The sequence below is a fragment of the Pomacea canaliculata genome, linkage group LG9, assembly GCF_003073045.1.
Source record: "Pomacea canaliculata isolate SZHN2017 linkage group LG9, ASM307304v1, whole genome shotgun sequence".
NCBI classification, from domain to species: Eukaryota; Metazoa; Mollusca; class Gastropoda; order Architaenioglossa; family Ampullariidae; genus Pomacea; species Pomacea canaliculata.
This window is the reverse complement of record NC_037598.1, coordinates 3,389,614-3,410,151: the sequence shown is the minus strand read 5'-3', so window position 1 is coordinate 3,410,151 and position 20,538 is coordinate 3,389,614. Positions and strand designations below refer to the sequence as shown.

At 47.8% G+C, this 20,538-nt stretch overlaps 3 protein-coding genes across 3 annotated transcripts; 2 read left to right on the top strand and 1 right to left on the bottom strand.

Moving 5' to 3' along the window:
* Window positions 1-535: 535 nt before the first annotated feature.
* On the bottom strand, window positions 536-10,217 carry LOC112572034. Its single transcript, XM_025251536.1, has 4 exons — window positions 8,430-10,217; window positions 5,661-6,836; window positions 2,213-2,356; window positions 536-1,547 (listed from the first exon to the last, which is right to left on the bottom strand). Exons 2-4 carry the CDS (start codon window positions 6,624-6,626, stop codon window positions 1,335-1,337), a joined length of 1,323 nt encoding a protein of 440 aa, XP_025107321.1. The 5' UTR covers window positions 6,627-6,836; window positions 8,430-10,217; the 3' UTR covers window positions 536-1,334.
* A 4,269-nt stretch (window positions 10,218-14,486) lies between these two features.
* Window positions 14,487-17,503, top strand: LOC112572821. Its single transcript, XM_025252724.1, has 2 exons — window positions 14,487-14,982; window positions 15,481-17,503. The coding sequence occupies exons 1-2, from the start codon at window positions 14,566-14,568 to the stop codon at window positions 16,408-16,410; spliced, it is 1,347 nt and encodes a 448-aa protein (XP_025108509.1). The 5' UTR covers window positions 14,487-14,565; the 3' UTR covers window positions 16,411-17,503.
* An 877-nt stretch (window positions 17,504-18,380) lies between these two features.
* LOC112572087 (zinc finger MYM-type protein 1-like) lies at window positions 18,381-20,349 on the top strand. The gene has a single exon (XM_025251615.1). It carries the CDS (start codon window positions 19,450-19,452, stop codon window positions 20,347-20,349), a length of 900 nt encoding a protein of 299 aa, XP_025107400.1. The 5' UTR covers window positions 18,381-19,449.
* The last annotated feature ends 189 nt before the right edge of the window (window positions 20,350-20,538 follow it).

Below are 20,538 nucleotides of genomic sequence, written 5' to 3'. Positions count from 1 at the left end.
CACTGTTAAATCAGTTTAACTTTTTATCTTTTGTAGTTCTATAAATTTATGATAATATTGTTTTTAAAAAGTGGACATGTGTTTGGGATGTAGTCAGTTTACCCTGATAGTGTTACACAGTCTGGCAAGTCATTTCACCCCATACATGTATTGCGCTCAGTCATTCCACTCTGCTATAAAGGCTGCTTATGCATTTCCCTCTGTGTCATGAAGTCTCTTCATACATTGCTCTAGATGTCATCAAATTTGTTCTTGCATTTTCCACCATATCAGTCGCAAGCAGGCATTTTTCTTGAAGAACGGCAGTGAGAGAGTGTCTTTCATGTAAGGTTTTGCGTAGAGATTGTATTTTGTTAAATTTTAAGTTAGTGTTTCTTGCATTATTTATGTTTTCTTTCACATAGTGGTTTAGAGTGTTTTTTTTTACCAAAGGTTAGGGTTGGAAAGCGTATTTCACTGAGACAAAGAAAATAGAGACAAGCGTTCAGCTAAAAGTTGTGCCAGGAATGCTTCTTCAAGAGCAAGAAACACAAAGGACAAAGAATATAATTTTATTGTTGCATCTGTGATAACTGTTGCTCAGACTTGGTGACAGTTTAACTCTTCACCTCATCAGGGCAAAAAGTGACAAGTGAGTTTCTCCTTGACAAGCAAATTTTAGATATTTTTTGCACAGACAGGTGTGTTAACAATTTCTGACTACAGTGATAGTTTGCTTACTGCGGTGATAAAACTAAGTGTTCATCCAATTGAAAAATCATGTGCAAATTTTGTTGCATATTATATCCAGTGAAAAAGGGCATTTTGCTACAGTGGCTTATGAAGTTGAAAATATTTCTTTCCCCTCCTCCACTCCCTCGCATATAAGTTTATTTCATACAAACCATTTAGAACTATATTACCAACAAATCGACATCTCTTGCCAGTGCAGAAGTCACTAGTTTACAAAGTTCTTGTTGAGGCCTCATGAAGCAAGTTGTTTACCCTGGTAGACCGCGCTATGTATGAGATTATGTCAGGATGTGTGCTGGCATGATAGCTAGTGGTATGTCATGCTGTATGACAATGTTGCGTGTGAGTTGGTGACAGCTACTGGGAGGTCACGTGTGACAATGTTGGGTGTGTGTTGGCATGATAGCTACTGGTGCACCATGCTGAATGACAATGACAGACAACTGCTGGTGACAAGTCTTCCTCTCTTTTATCAGTGGTTGGCAGGGAACAAGAACCCTGATCGTAAATGAATCAAGCATTTGGCATGTGCCAGAGGGTTGACGAGAAGGGGGGCTCTCTTGCAAGAGATGAAATCTATCTCTACTAGATGGCGCCAAATGTCACATAGGGAAGGCATTCATTTTGAGCATGCGTGAGTAGTTGTGCTCGCAAAGTTCCACTTTTCGCAGGAAGTAGTCCTTGTCGTCGATGCTATGCAGTAAGTCTGCTTGCACCACACATACATCTTCCAATCGCGACAGCTGCTGTTTGCCCAAGCTGTAAGCATGAGTAGTCTCCTCTTGACTAAATACACGCACGTCCACAATGCTATCCTGTAGAATAAATAGAACAAGGTTTGAGATGCATATCTAGCCAAAGAATGCCAAAGGGTTTAGTGCACTGAACATCAACAATGTTAGTTTGAAGGATGAATGCTGTGGACTCGCTGTCTACTACCACAATGGTATTGTGGTAAGACCATACAGAATGCAGAAACATACGGTGCTCTAAAGACTATTCACAACACTATTACATCAAACACAAAATTGAAAAAAATGAAAAAGGGTTGTCTTGAAATTTAAGTTCTGGTTAAAAACCAGGGATCACCCAGGGAGAAGCTGCCGCGGCTAGTGTACAGGGACTGACATTGTGGTGTGCACCCAGTCACCTCCGCTGCACGTTATGGGATGGATAATCAAAGCATGTCTAACAGACGAGCCTAGTCCCAGTCCATGGTGGGCGATATTGGTGTCCCACATAAAAATGCCAGATGTCAGTCCTATCCTTGTTACTAACATGCAGCAGTAAGCTGTCGTTTTGGCGCAGGCATAGACAAAGAACTCGTCTTCTCATTCTCAGGATGAAAAAAAAAGCTGGACAAGCTAATGAACATGACTCTAGTTGTATACCCACATGACGGAAACAAGCACCCGACATATACATCACACCATTCCACTGCTCATCACCTCCAACCAATACATTAGTATATGCACTTTACCTCATCTAAAGCTCGAAAGTTATCGTCAAAGAACATGTGGTGGTGGTGCAGGTCGCTGGTGTCTATCCACAGGGGTTTGCCGGCATGGTGGTTGTAGTTGTGCGCCTGCCAGTACCGGAAGTCATCCATGTATCCAACAACGCCCTGAGCAAGAACATGAGATTCACTGACACGTACTCACAGGGAGACCAGAGCCGGAGCTAAGGGGGTGGAGGTGGGGTGACCGCCCAAGGTCCCGCACCTGATGGGGGCCCTGCGCTAACAAGTGCACAGTCAATGAGACAGTCCGTCATTTTGTGTTGCCCCAGCTACTGATGTACCGGAATCTAAAGGCCCCGCAATTCTATTTGCTTAAGGCCCCTCTTACCCCTAGCGCCGTCTCTGTCGAGACACACTGACACGTACTCTGATCGAGATACTCACCTATGGAAGGGGATAATAATATGAAACACAGATTTGAGAAGTAAAAACTTCTATGCAGCGTAGTGTAGGTGCATGCGAGTCCAGTGATCAGAGGTGAGCGAACTGTCGGGTACGATATGAGTGAACATATACCCGCTGGTATCAGTTGTCTCTTCGACAGGGTGTCGGGCCGGGTCACGTGGCCAAAAAGAAGACCAACTTACGTCGCCTGACCATTGAAAGTAGAGGTTCCTGGTGTCCTACGAGTGTGGCCATCTTGTTTCCTACAAAGTCGTTGGTTCTGTGTTCTCTGTATGACATGCGGAGCAGCCTCCTCAGCCACGTGGTCTCTGGATTCTCCCTTCCGTGTCGGCGAGCAGAGTCCACGTGTCACATAGAGCAGGATGACACTACCAGGGTTTGTACAGCTTGTACTTGTAGTGAAGCTTATCTGATGGCTATGCCAGATCCTATCCAGTCTAGTCATTGCCGCTGTTGTTGTCGCGATCTGATGTGGATATCTGGCGTGGAGCTGTCGTCCTTAGAGAGGTTGGCTCCCAAGTACCTGAAGCTGCTGACATCTTGGAGTCTGTACCCCGGTCACAGAGATCTGTGCTTTGTCACTGCCACTGACCCCAACTTTGCTCTTGTCAGTGCTGGTCTCCATTCCATGTACATGTGAACTGTCTGTCAGTCTGTTGGTGAGGTCGTGCAGTTCTTTGTTGGTGTCTGCTAACAAGTCTAACAAAGCGTAGGTTGCAGATTGGTCTTTCACCACCTTGTCCTTGTGGATGACTGTCCTAAAAGGTACCCTGGAGGATAGTGGACGCTGCAATGGTCGGAGGAAGAACTGACTTACAAAGGTCAAAGACTGGAGGTCGTCCTTACAGGACCTGCTGACTATCGCCCTCAATAGACAAGATGGCGGCCTGTCAGCTGCCAGTCTATCTATGTGATCCCCCCCCCCAACCACAGGTGGCGGTCTATCCATGTGATCCTCCGAACCACAGGTGGTGGTCAAGGGACGACTGACTGATATTCTCCAACAACACACAATGTGACTTTATGTAAATATATATTCTAAAACAAAACAGCGTGACTCTGTATGTACTCTACAACAAGACAAACAGTGCTATGTGATTTTTACTAATAACAAGACATGGGCAAGCTGACGGCGCTGATAAAGAATGATGCAGACGATAAATACATCAGTGGAAGGGCAGGATTGTTGTTTTCAAGATGACATCCTCTTCTTACACCAAGATGTTGATGGGTCAAAGCATACATTGATAGATTGAACAGCCAGTTGTCAAAAGCAGAAAAGATTAATTGATAATCAAGAATGTGGATGAGTTCACCAGGAGATTGCTGACACACACGTGATCACCCAGCAGAGAGAAACTGCATCAAAATGTTAAAACACATGACTGGAGTGGTAAGGTCCATCACAGTGAGCACTTGTACAAAGAAAGAAACTGTCATGGGGTTAGCTGAGCTAATCTTGACCTAATATCTTAGCCTCGAGGGCCTGCCGAAGAAAGTTGAAATTAGTAGGTTTTTTTAAAAAAGGTCATAGGCAGGTGAATAGTACTGCACATTACCGAGGACGCCATGAAAGTGTGTAAGTCAATACAATTGCACTAAAATAAAGACAAACATTGTGAAACCATAGCCACTAGATGATTAGAACAAAACAACGGGACATTATATCCTCTAGAACAAAACCGACAAAGGCACAGTGTGTTCACTAGAGCGAATCAAAACAAAGTGACCTCTCTTCTGAACGGTACATAAATACAATTAGCGTGTGAACAGCTTGAATGTGGTGTCAAAAGTTGGTTTGTCCAAAGTGAAGCTGTAGGAAAAGTTAGTTTGTCTAGAGTGATTTCGTGTCAAAAGTTGATATGTCCAATATGAAGTCCATCCAAGACATTTTCATCCTCAGGACAGGAGGTATTATTTGGTATAGAACTGGACAGATTATCAAAGATTAGAATTGAAAAAAATTATTGCTTAACTGAGTGGAGTGCCCAAAGCTGGCTGATTACACAAAGCTGGCTGATTACACAAAAGATTTTAAATTAAGATCTCAGTCAAGAAAGAGAGGAGGTGTAGTGATGGTAGAGATAGACATAGGGTTGTTTCAGCTGCTTCGTCTACTAATTCCATTGTATACCTGTGTTTACTAATTACATTGTATACCTGTGTGTCTACTAATTACATTGTATACCTGTGTGTCTACTAAAGTCATTGTATACCTGTGTGTCTACTCGTTACATTGTATACCTGTGTGTCTACTCATTACATTGTATACCTGTGTGTTTACTAATTACATTGTATACCTGTGTGTCTACTAATTCCATTGTTAACCTGTGTGTCTACTAAAGTCATTGTATACCTGTGTGTCTACTAATTCCATTGTATACCTGTGTGTCTACTCATTCCATTGTATACCTGTGTGTCTACTCGTTACATTGTATACCTGTGTGTCTACTTACTATATTGTGTACATGTGTCCAGAGATCCACATACTGTAAGTGACGTATTTAGGTCACTTGGAGAGAAGATTGTAAATGTTTCTCAGTAAAGGGCAATCTTTTTTTGTTACAAGTGCAGAAAGTCGGATGCAATTAAAAAAGAAGACTGCATTGTAATGCCGTCAAAATGGCGAGCACTTCTGCAGAGTCTAAAATACCATCATGGTCAAAAACAGAACTTGAATGCGATGTATCATCAGTGTATAGACACAGCACATCATGTCCACTGAACAGCGCGTAAAACCAGTGCATCATGTCCACAGTCCGTGCATCATGTCCGCAGTCAGTGCAACATGTCCACCAGAAAAGTACAATTACAGTGCATCATGTCCGCAGTCAGTGCAACATGTCCACCAGAACAGTACATAAACAGTGCACATATCCACCAGAGCAGTACTACCTGAGTTGCGAATGTCAACTACCTACAAAAATGATGAAAAAAGAAGTAAAGAAGGGAGGAAGGTAGAGATACAGACAAGCACAGGTTACACAGCTACATAAAGTCTTACCTGAGAATTAGACAGGTAACGATAGATGTCCCGCTCGTGCGTCAGGTACACCTGTAGGTCTGTGGGGGAATCCTGGCGGAAGGCCTTCAGGATGATGGCGTCGCTTTTGGGTCTTTGAATCACACCTGGTGTTCGACAAATGGGTAGAGGGATGGGTTTGGGGAAACCAGGGTGGTTTCCCTTCAGCCCATGCTGAAGAGAGGCCAGAACGTTGGCGGCGTCCAGTCCGTAGGTCCTGATCACCAGCGCCACCTGGCGGTTAGTGTCGTAGAGATGGTGCAGCAGGCGGTACACTGCTTCTAGAATGTAGTGGTAGCGCCGCCCGTCACTGCCAGACATGGTCAGCGGGTGCTGCTGATCCACCCCAGTCCCCCACTGCGGGTGCTGCCACTGCAGGCGCTGCAGGTGACGCAGGAAGTGGGAGCGAAAGGGGGCGCCAAGGGGGGTAAGTGTAAAGTCCCCCGTGGCCAGGCGCAGCGCCGTGCGGTCCGAGGGCGTGCGCACCAGGTGGCGCTCTAGGTACTTGTAGTAGGTCAGTAGGCCGGGTGCAGGGGGCTTGAGGGACGGCTGGTCGCTATACCACTCCCACCGTCCCTCCACTTCCTGCCCCCAGGTGGCGCCCGTCAGGAAGGAATTGAGTGCCTGCTCTACCGACACGTTGGTAATCGAGTCAGCAACAAGCAGCGTGTTGCGAAGATCAAAGTGCAACACCAGCTTCCGCTTCCTGCCCCCCGCCAGTGCTAAACTGGGCGAGCGAGGCACGGAGTCCGGACTGCCCTCTGGTGACAACTGGCGGGTGGTAGCAAGGTCTCGCTCAAAGTGTTGGCGGCCTTCGTGTTGGGTTAAGTTCCAATGTCTTCCTTCTTTCGCTATTTCTGCATCACTGCAGCCACCTATGACCTCAAGATGTCCTCGACACTGGCCTTGACACATAGCACAGCTCATTTTCTCAATGAAGATCCTCATAAAGATCCCAGCTGATTGATTGGTTCTGAGGACTTTCCCTCATGGTCTTGACGTGACGTCTTGTAACGATGGTGATGTGGGCACGTGACTTGGGACGGTGTGACGTTAATTCGGCATCTCTGTGGACACAGGTGACCTGTGCATGGCCAGAAGCCTTCATGCAGACGACAGGAAAATTCCTGTCACGTTTGGCGAGGATTTGGTGAGGATCTGACAAACGATGGATTTTGGGGTGAGTCTCAGCCGGAACCCACGTGACCGTCACAAATATCACCTTTTGTATCCCCTAACACTATAAGCTATTCCTTTATTCCATATTACAAAACATTAGGCGTTACTACATCTCACATGACACTGTCAGCTGCAATTGTATCTCATATGACAATATTAGCTGTCACTATATCTCACATGACACTGTCAGCTGTAATTGTATCTCATATGACAATATTAGCTGTCACTATATCTCACATGACACTATAAGAGGTTACTATTTCCATATGACAGTATTAACTGTTACTGTTTCTCACATGACACTGTCAGCTGTAATTGTATCTCACATGACACTGTCAGCTGTAATTGTATCTCATATGACAATATTAGCTGTCACTACATCTCACATGACACTGTCAGCTGTAATTGTATCTCATATGACAATATTAGCTGTCACTATATCTCACATGACACTGTCAGCTGTAATTGTATCTCATATGACAGTATTAGCTGTCACTATATCTCACATGACACTCTAAGAGGTTACTATTTCCATATGACAGTATTAGCTGTCACTACATCTCACATGACACTGTCAGCTGTAATTGTATCTCATATGACAGTATTAGCTGTTACTACATCTCACATGACACTGTCAGCTGTAATTGTATCTCATATGACAGTATTAGCTGTCACTACATCTCACATGACACTGTCAGCTGTAATTGTATCTCATATGACAGTATTAGCTGTCACTACATCTCACAGCGGCGCAAGCTCGCCTGGTTCGGTCACGTCACCCGCCATAACACCCTGTCCAAGACGATCCTACAAGGAACCCTCGAAGGGAGCCGTCGTCGTGGTCGTCCGAGGAAAAGCTGGGTCACCAACATTAAAGAATGGACCGAACGCGAGATGCCAGACCTGCTCTCATCTGCTCAAGACAGGACCGGGTGGAAAATTCTGTCTGTTGCTGCTGCCGGACGGTCCCCCCTACGCCCGGACCGGGCATGGGACTGACCTGACCTGACCTGACATCTCACATGACACTGTCAGCTGTAATTGTATCTCATATGATAGTACTATAGCTGTTACTTTATCCAATACGACTATTTTAGTTGTTACGTATTGCATTACTAGCCAGACTTCAAGACACATCGCGTGCGGGTTGTGACAGTGTGTGACAGACCCTCTACAGCGCCCGAAGTATGATTGACAGGTAACACAAAGTGCATTTTGTGTGACAGGTAACGGGACCAGGCAATCGTGGCAGGCTACAAACCCTCCCAAACCCTTAGACACAGAGGTGCCGGCGATGTGTACAGGAGGTGACGCTCTTCTTCCTGCACAATATTGTGCATGTCACGTCACTGGACGTCACGCACATTTCGCCACCGTTTGTACAGCTTCCTGTGTAGGTGCTGCCATGACAGTCCACACTGTCGTGACGGTACACGGGACTGTAACAAGTGGTCTCTAAGGACAAGTGGTGCGATGTGTTCACGCTCTCAGGAAAAATCTAGGGACCTACACGAGGGCAACACCGTCAGGGGAGCAGCAGGTACAAGTGTGTCTACACTGACATTTATTTACCTGAAGGTGTAGCTCGCTGTAGCTGGGACCTGAGGTGAGGTGAGGCGTGTCATCGTCCCAGAGTACAGAAGCTGTAGCCAACATGGACCCTCGCCACAGGTGCTGCTTCAGGTGAACATAGCTACCCGTCAGGCGCTCTTCCCTCAAGTCGCAGAAAACATGCCGTCACGTACCTGGTCGATACCCGTTACACGACTGGCCCGGGTGGCAGCCTGTCAGTCCCAGAACCAGTTGATGACGTCACAGCGTGCGCGGTATTTCACAAGAGGCCGACACCACCGACCCACCGACCCACCGACCAGCTCCATATCGCACCGTCCCCAGACCACGAGGCCGTGTGTGTGTGTGTGCGCGCGTGCGCACTGGTAGCCTACGAGTAAGTGTAATGGCGGATCTATAGCGCTGCCTTGCTTACCCTAGCAACTACTTAACAGGTCGAAAGTAAGAATACCGCTACACTGAGGCCTGTCTGGGGTGACGGTTGGATGAACTGTCAGCACAGTGGGACCTGTCTAGGTGACAGTTCAATAGGGTTTCACGTCATCCAACGAATTGTAACGGATCAACAGGCACATTTAGGGTTTTGTACACCTGTTCTACTGAGTTCAGAAACGTAAAGAAATCTGCAATGAGCAGAACACTCCCTTTTTCTGCCACAAAATGCACAAATTATGTTGTTGTTTTTTTTTTTTTTTTTTTACCTTTTTTGTCAAAAGTTCTACATTTAGTAATCGCAAGAAAAGATCAGTTTGTGATCAAATTGTATGTCAGACAATAATTATAAACAGTACAAGCACCAGTTTTCATTTCTAGTCACACGGTTAGCGAAAATGTTGCTGAGTGTGACAAGAGGGCCTAAAGTCTCTGCTTTCTTTATCTTCTTTTTGTGTGACGGGGAGAATGTTGTGAGGAAACACGTCACGACAGTCGGTAGGCCGGGTTGTGATGGTTGTGTCGGTATTTGTGCTCGCGTTCACAAGCATTATCGTGGATATACTGAAGTCTACATATTGAATTAAATCAGTGAAGATTGACGGACATGCCTGTGTATTTTAAAAAGAAATGTAAGTTCTACAGCACAATAAAAGGTTCAAACTATTTGTCAACTTTGAAATGACGTAGCTCAGACCACATGGACAATACCACGTGGTTCCTTCAGTGAGGGTGAAAGAGCATTGACTGCTGACTCCGGTGGTATATGACATGGCAGTGTCGAGTATATGACAGCCACCCGCTTGGCGGTCAAAGACACCCACCCGTATTCCAACAGCTGGTACGAGCTGCAGTCACAATGGCGGCTACAGCAGGTCACGTGAAGGCGGCGGACAGACTGACTCAAGTATACAGACAGGGCCGTGTTTAGGGGCAGGCGGACGAGGCATCTGCCTAGGGCCCCGCGCTTTTGATTGATATGGTAACTAGGCATATGGAAGTGTAGTCAGCCGTGGCGTGAGGGCCCCGCACATGCCCTTTGCCTCGGGCCCCGCGGGGGCTAAGAACGGGCCTGTATACAGAAGTACTTAGTGAATATTCATTTTAACTCTACTTTGGCGAATGCTTGTGTCCAATGTCATTTATTTTCTGACATTTCTGCCAGTCTTGTGGCAACTGTGCCTGAACCTGGATCAGGATGAATCCGCAGTTGCCGTGTGTAGAACCTGGACAGAATGTTGGAGCTGCTGACGATGGGCCTCTCCACGTTGAAACTGTTTGTGACATAGGAATAAACGCCAAGCAACTCTCACATTTTGTAACAAAGTTGCTTTAGAGAATAACTAATACACTTGGCCTTCAACGCCTGATGGAGACAAAGTAGAAAATATATTGTATAGTAGTATGGAAGACAGCACGCACCCGGGAAGGGTGGAGGGTGGTCGCTAGCCGGGTGACAGTGTCAAGGGCGGGCGACTAGGGTCGCCGCCGGTGACAAAGAAAGAGCGTAGCACGCGGTAGATGGGTGGCATGGTCACTCAGGGTCACGGGACCGGGCGACGAGGTCGCTCGTGAGGAACAAGAGAGCGGAGCCAGCGGCCGGGCAGTGTGGTCGGGAGACTCATTGGTGTGGAAGCATATTTCACTGCTAGCTTATTACTTATTGGTAGGCCAACCCTGTTACATTATTTGGCGCCCAACGTGGACCTACCATAAGCTGAAGAATGGAGACAGAACACGATACAAGGGCAAATCTTATTGTCCCTGCAAGAATGCCGAGAATTTCGGTTTTCAGTGGTGCGCAGCAGCCAAAGGACAGTGAAGCTTCGTACGAACTGTGGAAGTTCGAAGTCAACTGTGTTCAGGCGGACGCAGCGTATGACCGACATGCAGTTTTAGAGGCGGTGCGCCGATCACTGCGAGGGAAGGCCGCGCGAGTGGCCATGCGCCTTGGTGTCAACGCCACGGCAGATAGCATCATCTCCAAGTTCGACTCTCTGTACGGCACTGTGAGAGGTGGCGAGGACCTGCTGGCAGACTTTTACGCTGCCAAACAGCAGGACGGAGAGGATGTGGCGACGTGGAGCTGCCGACTGGAAGACCTGTGGGCCAAAGCAGTGGATCAAGGAAGATACCGCAGGGCGAAGCAGCTGAAGTGCTGCGGTGCAGGTTTTGGAATGGGCTTGTGCACCGCTACGGGACAGGAGCGGCCACAAGTTCGACACCATCGACGACTTCGATGAGCTAAGGCGAATCATGCGGCAGTTCGAATGGACATCGACCATCAACCGCGAAGACCGACAGCTACGACGAAGGCAGCACAGTCAGTGGACGAAGTGACGGCCTGAAGGCGCAGCTGGGTCAGCTACAGCGAGAAATGGCAGAGATGAAAAAACCGACAGCCTCGACGAGGGCGGTACAGTCAGTGGATGAAGTGACGGCACTGAAGGCGCAGCTGTGTCAGTTACAGCGAGAAATGGCAGAGATGAGAGGCAGGCAACCCGACGATGACCCAGCTAAGGACCGGAGGGGTACACGGAGGTGGAGCAGGCAGCCCCACCCGCCCCAACCGGTGCGCTCAAGAAATGTCCTGACTTGCTGGCAGTGCGGGGGTTAGGCATGTCAAGGCCGACTGCCCATCCAAGCTGCGTTTAAACTTCGCCGGACCTGCGAACGAGGGCAGTTTGTAGGTCTAAGGGTGGGGGGACCACGCCCAACACAGTCCCGCCCAGGCCCAGCCAACAATAGCCAGAGACCACGAGAGGCGTCAACTACCGCCTTAGTGGGGGATAGCAATGAAGTTGAGATCGAACTGGAGGGAGTAAAGACACTCGCCTTACTTGACACCGGGTCAACGGTATCTACGGTGTGTGAACAATTCTATAAAACACGATTAACACACCTGCCCCTGCAACCACTGCAGCGTGTATTGTCTATCGAGTGTGCGGACGGCGAGTTACTTCCGTACACAGGCTACGTCACGGCCCGAGTATCTGCGACGGGATCAGGTGCGGGGAACACAGCAGGTGTTGACTGCGTGCTACTAGTGGTGCCAGACGGTCGGTACAATAGGAACGTACCCGTTCTGATCGGTACAAATGTGCTCACACACTTTCTGCAGCTAGCTAGAGAGACTCATGGAGTCCGCTTCCTGCAGGCAGCATCACTGAGCACACCTTGGCAGCTGTCATACAGGTGTATCGTACAGTGGGAGAAAAATCTTTCTAGGAATAATAACTGCCTGGCAGTGGTACGTAACGGCGACAAAGATGTTGTGCTACAGCCCAATACAGCAGTGATCATACCCGGACATGTTGGCAGGTCCCTTGATTACCAGCCCACGTGTGCTATTATGCAACCAGCACTTAAGGGAGGTGTCGGGCAGTTAGTGGACATAACTCCGTCCGTTGTCAACTACCAGCCAAAATACATGGGCTTGGTGGACGTACATGTGGCCAACGCGACAGCGCAGGCAGTGACTATTCCATCCCGGGCTGTGTTGTGTGAAGTGCAGCCTGTGACAATGACGGAAAAACCACTGCCGAGCGCAGATTCAGACTCAGGGCTAGTGCACGTACAAATCGACAATAACAATTTGTCGCCGGCTCAAATAAGGAAGCTGCAGCAGCTCCTTAGGAAACATGAACACACTTTCTGCACCAGTCCTACCGACTTGGGGCACACAACCAGGGTGAAACATGAGATCAAGCTAACGAACGAAACACCCTTCAAAGAGCGTCATCGTCGCATTCCACCAGGCATGTACGACCAAGTAAAAGAACACTTGCAACAGTTGTTACGCAGTGGCATTATTCGTCGCTCACATTCACCATGGTCCTCCAACGTGGTGTGGGTCAAAAAGAAAGATGGTACTCTGAGGCAATGCATTGATTTCAGACAGCTGAATGCACGCACCATCAAGGACTCCTATGCCTTGCCAAGAGTGGAAGAACTACTTGACGCGCTTGCAGGTGCAAAATACTTCACTGTGTTAGACCTGAAAAGCGGCTATCACCAGGTGGAAATAGCAGAAGAACATAAAGAGCGCACCGCATTTACAGTCTCTCCACTTGGTTTTTATGAGTACAACCGCATGGCTATGGGCTTAGCCAACGCACCAGCCACCTACCAGCGGCTGATGGAGGAGTGCTTGGGGGACTTACACCTCCACATCTGCCTAGTTTTCCTCGATGACATTATTGTTTTCTCTGACACCTTCGACGAACATCTGGAGAGGGTAGAGCGAGTACTACAGCGCTTGGAAGAGAATGGGTTGAAGCTAAACCCCAAGAAGTGCTCATTCTGCCACGACAAAGTGAGGTATGTTGGGCATATTGTCTCCTCACAAGGGATTGAAGCTGACCCAGAAAAATGTGCAAAAGTGCGTGACTGGCCGACTCCTGCAACCCCAGAAGACGTTAGACGATTTCTAGGTTTTGCAGGATACTACAGACGATTTGTGAAGGGTTTCTCCAAAATTGCGAAGCCACTTGTCGATCTGATGCCAGTATCGCAGAAGAAGAAAATGGGCAGGAAAACAGCTGACAAGAGCCAACAAGTCAAGTGGCAGTGGGGCCAGGAGGAGGAGCAGCATTCCAGACGTTAAAAGACTTTTTAACGTCTCCACCAATTCTGGGTACCCGGACTTTAAGCTGCCCTTCGAGCTGCATGTAGATGCTAGCGCGTCGGGGTTAGGAGCAGTCCTATACCAAGAGCAAGAAGGACAGCAGCGAGCATTGTGCTATGCCAGCCGGGGACTCAGTAAAGCCGAAAAGAACTACCCGGCACACAAACTGGAGTTCTTGGCTCTGAAATGGGCCGTCACTGAGAAATTTCATGACTATCTCTATGGCCATAAGTTCTCAGTGAAGACGGATAACAACCCGTTAACGTACGTTTTGACATCAGCCAGGCTAGATGCAACCGGACATCGCTGGCTGGCAGCGCTGGCGAGTTACAGCTTTGACATTACATACAGGCCGGGCAGCAGCAACGCAGACGCTGACGCACTGTCGAGGCTGCCAGAGCATAAAATCGAGGCAGAATCAGTACAAGCAATATGCGGCTCGTTGCAAACACCCGCGTATGCAGAATGCATAGCATGCTCCGCCACTGTAGTGGAAGAAAGCTTCGCTGCAGGGCAGGGTTTGCGCGCGCTATCATGCAGTGACATTAGACAAGCTCAGCTACAAGACCCGGTGCTGAGTGTGTGGATAACGGCAATAGAGCAAAGAAAAGGACCTCGCCAGGAACGGCAATCGAATGGCCCCCATCGTGCGCTGCAGCAAGAATTTAATAAGCTAACGATGAAAAAGGGTGTGCTGCACCGGCGAGTAACGGTCGGTGAGCAAGAGAAAGAACAGCTCGTAGTACCATCGCGCTACATACGCACTGTCCTCGAGTGCCTCCACAACGACGCCGGACATCCTGGCCGAGATAGGACCCTCAGTCTTATCAGAGATCGCTTCTTCTGGCCTGGCATGACAGCCGATGTGGAGGACTGGATCAAGAAATGTCCCCGCTGTGTGCGCCGGAAAAACCTGGGCACCGAGCGGGCACCGCTAGTCTCCATAGTTACCACGGAACATTGGAGCTGGTGTGTATGGATTATCTGTCCCTCGAAACATCCAAAGGAGGATACCAGCATATCCTAGTCATCACAGACCATTTCACGCGCCTGGCCCAAGCCATTCCGACTCGGAACATGACGGCAAAAACAACAGCCGACGCCCTCGTTAATAATTTCATCGTTCATTACGGGGTGCCAAAGCGACTACATTCTGACCAGGGAGCCAACTTTGAGAGCCGCATCATAAGGGAACTGTGCCAGATCATCGGGTGCAGTAAATCGCGCACCACCCCCTACCACCCCATGGGGAATGGAATGTGCGAAAGATTCAATCGCACGTTGCTGGACATGCTTGGGACGCTGGAGCCGCGACAGAAAGAAAACTGGAAAAGTCACGTTGCCAGTCTCGTGCACGCATACAATTGCACTCGCCACGAGTCGACCGGCTTCTCCCCTTATTCGTTGATGTTTGGCCGTGACCCGCATCTCCCTGTCGACCTTCTATTTGGCGTCGATAGCAACGACCAAGGGAGGGAACCCCTCACTAAGTATGTCGACCAGAGGCGGCGTTAGGAACCGTTAAGAACACGCGGGGCCTGGGGCCGACCATCCGCGCGGGGCCGGGGTAATGGAGTACATGTATCAATATCCCTATTGATGTGATGCCGGAAACACTGATTTATATACAGTTAGATAGGCTGGATATATTTCGCGAAATAACGAATGAATTTAGTGTTTTAATTGTTCGTTACCTTTCCCACCGTTTGTGACAGTAGCGGCTTTTTTCTTAAAGCGAAATAATATGGTGATGATAACTTAATAAACTGCTTGTTATTATTGTCGGGTTTAACGTGAAGACATGGGTTCAATAATTTTATTAATTAGAACTTAGAAGTGTTTTCTGAACGTCAATTTTTTTTTTGTCACAACTTGTTTAACACAGCTAGCAATATGTCATAAAGATGACCTCGGGGCTGAAGCGCGGGGCCCCTTCGAGAGCGGGGCCTGGGGCGGCCGCCCCATTTGCCACCCCCTAACGCCGCCACTGATGTCGACAGTCTGAAGAAACGACTGACAGAGTCTTTCCATCTGGCAGCTGCAGCCTCCAACAAAGCAAGCGAGCGACAGAAAAGTGGCTACGATTCCAAGGCAAGGGCAGCCACTATAGAAGTGGGAGACCGTGTGCTGGTGAAAGCTGTTGCCTTTGACGGCAAACACAAACTGGCAGACCGCTGGGAGAACGAGGTGTACAGTGTGCTGATCCACCCTAACAGCGCCATACCCGTGTACGTCGTACGGAGAGAGGACGGCTCAGGAAGAAAACGGACTCTTCACCGCAACATGTTACTTCCAGTGGGCGGAGTATTACAGGAAGCCCATCAACAAGAAGGTGCGAGGGATCACTCGGTTTATCGGGGGCAACGAAAACTACGCCGGCCGTTCAGAAAGGACGACATGCCTAGGGCAGAGTCATCCGACAGTGAAAATGAGAGCGACAGTGACACGTCTAGCTCTGTGGTCGTACATACACGGCCGCCAACCACCAGGTCAAGAGGACAGTCGCTGGCGAGGGATGACAATGACCAAGAAGAGCCAGCAAGGGACGACAATAAGGCAGAACCACTCAGGCATGTCCCTGACCCAAGTCCAGAGGTCACCACGCTGCCTCCACTGCCTGACGACAACGACAGTGAAATACCAGGTGTGCAGGAAGGAGGGACAGATGAGGAGGGAGCTACGCAAAGTACGGTGGCTACCCCACCCCCGTCACCACGCCACGCCCCTCGAGCGTCGACAAGGCCACGTCAGCAACCGACGTGGATGAGGAGTGAAGACTTTATACTGCGCCAGCAGCAAACACTAAACGACTATAGCTTGAAGTGTGACAAACTGAAATCGTTGCTGAGCAAGTTATCCTCAGAAAGACTGCCCGAGACGGTGGTGACCACGCTCATTGAGGCTGTCTGGCCACTGTTATGAACAAAACATGACAGCAACAATTTGTACATACTGTACATATTTTTAAGTTCACCTGTGATGTATATATGGTGATAGCATGTTGTATATTGGTAATAAGGGTTCTAGTTTTAAATGCCGAGGACGACATTTCTCTATTGGGGGGGTGTATATAGTAGTATGGAAGACAGCACGCACCCGGGAAGGGTGGAGGGTGGTCGCTAGCCGGGTGACAGTGTCAAGGGCCGGGCGACTAGGGTCGCCGGCCGGGTGACAAAGAAAGAGCGTAGCACGCGGTAGATGGGTGGCATGGTCACTCAGGGTCACGGACCGGGCGACGAGGTCGCTCGTGAGGAACAAGAGAGCGGAGCCAGCGGCCGGGCAGTGTGGTCGGGAGACTCATTGGTGGTGGAAGCATATTTCACTGCTAGCTTACTTACTTATTGGTAGGCCAACCCTGTTACATTTGTATCTGCATGGCACTTCCCAAGCAGCACAGGAAGATTGGTGACACGTGGGACCTATGTCACGAACTTTAATTAATATGATGTATTAATTAATATTTATTATGTTATAAATTAGTATGATGTGCTTGCATGCCTATATGTAAAGCCCATTGAGTCTAGCTGGTCCTGGTTAAAGGCGCTAAAAAAAATTGTGCTAATTATTATTATTTCTGGAGCCTGAAATGAGTTGAGGATGTCCAAAGGTGACTGTCATCGCCTGCAGTGAAAATATTGTGACTCAAGACATCGCTTAGGCGCATAAAGTTGCCGTGTAAATATCTGTAAATACTCCAGCAATATCTCACCATACACAACTACGTCTTTTAGAACAGTTTTTGCAAGACAGTCCAGATGTCTGTGTTAACTGTTGTAGTAGCAAAACGCGTGACAGTTCTGTCCCTTGGCCTAACAGCCTGAGGGGATCGCCTCCCCTTGATTGTGTTTATGTTTTGTAGTCTTGCTTCGATTTGGATAAAAGTGTTGGACCTTCATGTGCACACGTGCTTCTGCTGCTTTTGCTTCCTCTCCTGGTCTGCAGCAGGTCTGTGTATGATGTTATTTATATCATGTATATAATGTTATTTATATCATGTAATGTATATAATGCAGTGGCGTAGGAACCAGGGGGGCAGCGGGGGCAGCCGCCCCCCCAATGAAAATACAGGGGGGGCAGGAATATCCTTTTGCCCCCCCAATATTTGAGACCTAATTCCTCACAAAGAGCAAAGAACTGGAGAAAGGTAGGGGAACGTAGAGAGAGACGGTCATCACCGTCACAAAAGCGGGCCTGAGGCAAGTGGAGGCTCTAACACCTCTGACGATCAGATCGGGGACAGTCCGTTGGTCTTGTTTGCCATGCTAATTGCAGGCTGTGTTGAAGCCTGAGCGAAGAAAGCAGCCGGACAGTACATCGGTACATCGAGTGTCGTCTCCCTCCCCTCCCCCATAATGCGACGCCTTTTCTTTGGCGGTTTTCGTTTGACCAACATAAAACATCCCCCATCCACTCGCTGTCACCCTAAAATTATCTGCTATCGGTTGCAACCAAAGGGGCCGCACTGGCCATCGGGAACACAGAAAGCCAGTAACGAATTAGTTGCATACCAATACCCCAGTGAGTCTTGCCAATCAGACAGGAACCCTTACACTTTGTGAAAAGCTAGCTAAGCACGAGGACTTCCATCTTACAAGACACCAACGGTTTAGTGCGAATTGACGGCTTTGACTTCACCTAAGTAAGGCAAAGACTCTGAGTCCCTATATTGGTAGTTTTCTTTAGAGACAGAGAGACTGGTATTATTGCAATCTACGACTCAGGGGGAAGTGCATAAGTAACATTTCTAAAACTACACAAGGGCACTCACTCTTTTATCATCAACGACTGTGGCTGGTACTCAACATAAGTTATCTGTGTTATACTGTTTGGTTTGTATATATGTGTCCGTGTTTTGGTAGATGGCCATAGAACGTGTCGCATCGCTGGCTCAGCACCGTCGGGTAGCGGAGCGAGGAAGGGGTGGCCCTGCGGCCATTCCCACCCTAGTTTCGTCCCCTGGCGACGGTGGTCTGGCCAGTTTATGGCCCTTAATTATAGGGTAGCTTTGCGTCCTTTCCTCTTTGGTCTCTTTGGTTCTCTTTGGGGTGGATGGGGCTATTTTCCCACGGTGTTCGGACACCGAGTTCAGGTATAGGGCTGTGCCTCTTTGTAACGTGTATTTCGCGAGTTGATGCGTCACTATATCCCCGGTTTTGTTGTTAACAGTAAGGCAATGTCGCAGCAAGGTAGAAAAATAAAATCCCGGTCCAGCTCAAACCATAAGGCTGTGGAATTCCAGTCCCAGAGAACGATTAGATCATTTTTCTCTGCTTCGTCACACGATGACGGTAAGTCACATGAAATAATTAAAGAGAGAGAGAGAACTCAGATTCCTCTTGTAGATTATGATTTTTTTGTGTTACCTAAGTAATAATTTGAAAAAAATTATAAAATCACACCAACTTATTTTGTTAACCTTTTTCTAATTATTTCAGCTGCCAGTCTGTATCTGATTATCAAACTTTTTTAAAAAGAAGGTGAAAGGACCCCGTTCAATTTAATTTTTTTTTTATCTAAAATATCGTAGAAGCGGGCACTTGTAGAGGTTTACTGTTAGATATACTGAAGAACCAACATGTTGAATAGTTTTGATGATGTCCTGCTGTTTTTCTTCCGACAGAAAACATCACGAAACAGAATAGCGTGAAGTCTTCTAACGAGAAGTGTACAAATCAACAGGAGAATTTTGATGCATCACATGATCGATGTGGTGAGAATGGTGAGAGTGACAATAAAAGAGGTCGATATGATACATGCGATATATCTGCAAGAACAGAGGCGCATGATGAAATCCATGAGAAGCCGGCTGATGGGCTTTGCTCTGAGACAGAGATAGGTAGTGGTGCATGCCTTAATGATAATCGAGAAGTCAGTACTTCGTACGATCAAGACTGTGACGCTGCTCTGTTTACAGTTAGCGACGAATATGTAACCAGTCGACAGTCTCGATGTCAGTCTACCATGTGCTGCAAAGACGCATTAAGTCCTTTTCAGCCTGTAAGCGATATCATCCTCTCCAAAACAGAAAGGTCATTTTCTACTTCATCTGCTAGAAGATTGAAAGCCTCGTGGTTTGAGTTGTATCCTTGGCTTCATCTCTGCACAACTAATTACAAAGCATATTGTTTTATTTGCATGCAAGCAGCACATCATCATGCTAGCAGTAAAGCTGATCAGGCATTTATTTCGATAGGTTTTAACAACTGGAAGAAAGCCATAGAAAAATTCAACTGCCACCAAATGTCTTCTGCACATCGTGCTGTTGTCGGCAACAAGATGGCTAGAGAATCAGGCATTTCAGTCTATGGTCAGATTTCCACTCAGTATGAATCACAACAAAAGCAAAATCTTGCAAGTTTCATGAACGAATTAAAAAGCCTTGTATTTCTGCTTCGTCAGGCACTGCCTATTCGCGGTCACGATGATGATGAGGGCAACCTTCATCAGTGTTTGAAGATCTGCTTTAGTGAGCACAAATGGACAGAAGACGGAAGATATTTGTCACCTGAAATAGTGAATGAACTTATCCAGATAATGGCACATTCTATCCTGCGCTCTGTGCTGGCCGACATCAGACAAGCAAACTGGTTTGCAATCTTAGCAGACGAAACGAGAGATATCTCAAACAGAGAGCAATTAGTAATCTGCATAAGATGGGTAACGGAACAGTACGAAGTAGTGGAGGAACCAGTGGGTCTCTTGCAGCTTGACAATTCTTCGGCAGTAACTATCTTCTCTGCGCTGAAAGACTGCTTGATTCGGCTGAATCTCCCCGTCGAAAAGTGCAGAGGTCAAGCGTACGACGGCGCAAGCACGTTTCAAGGCCACATTTCTGGGGGTTGCAAAGCGATTCAGAGATGAGGTTCATCAGCCATTTCTGTTCACTGTCTGGCCACTCAGTGAATCTTGTGCTGCAGGAGACTGCAAGAAAGATCAAGATTATTAGAGATGCACTTTGATTTGCCCAGGAAATAATACAGCTTATTACTTTTGTCACTGAAGCCCTCAGGTGTTGTTTGAGACGCATACAAAAGAAGCAGGAGGATCTTT

Excerpts from the sequence above, each read along its gene's own strand:
- LOC112572034 (XM_025251536.1), bottom strand. The coding sequence starts at position 6,626 with ATGAGGATCTTCATTGAGAAAATGAGCTGTGCTATGTGTCAAGGCCAG. Across the intron at positions 2,357-5,660 it reads GTTACCTGTCTAATTCTCAG|GGCGTTGTTGGATACATGGA; the intron begins GTAAGACTTTAT and ends GTTCTTGCTCAG. Across the intron at positions 1,548-2,212 it reads ACTTTCGAGCTTTAGATGAG|GATAGCATTGTGGACGTGCG; the intron begins GTAAAGTGCATA and ends TTTATTCTACAG.
- LOC112572821 (XM_025252724.1), top strand. The coding sequence starts at position 14,566 with ATGACGGCAAAAACAACAGCCGACGCCCTCGTTAATAATTTCATCGTT. Across the intron at positions 14,983-15,480 it reads GGGAACCCCTCACTAAGTAT|GTCGACAGTCTGAAGAAACG; the intron begins GTCGACCAGAGG and ends GCCGCCACTGAT.
- LOC112572087 (XM_025251615.1), top strand. The coding sequence starts at position 19,450 with ATGTGCTGCAAAGACGCATTAAGTCCTTTTCAGCCTGTAAGCGATATC.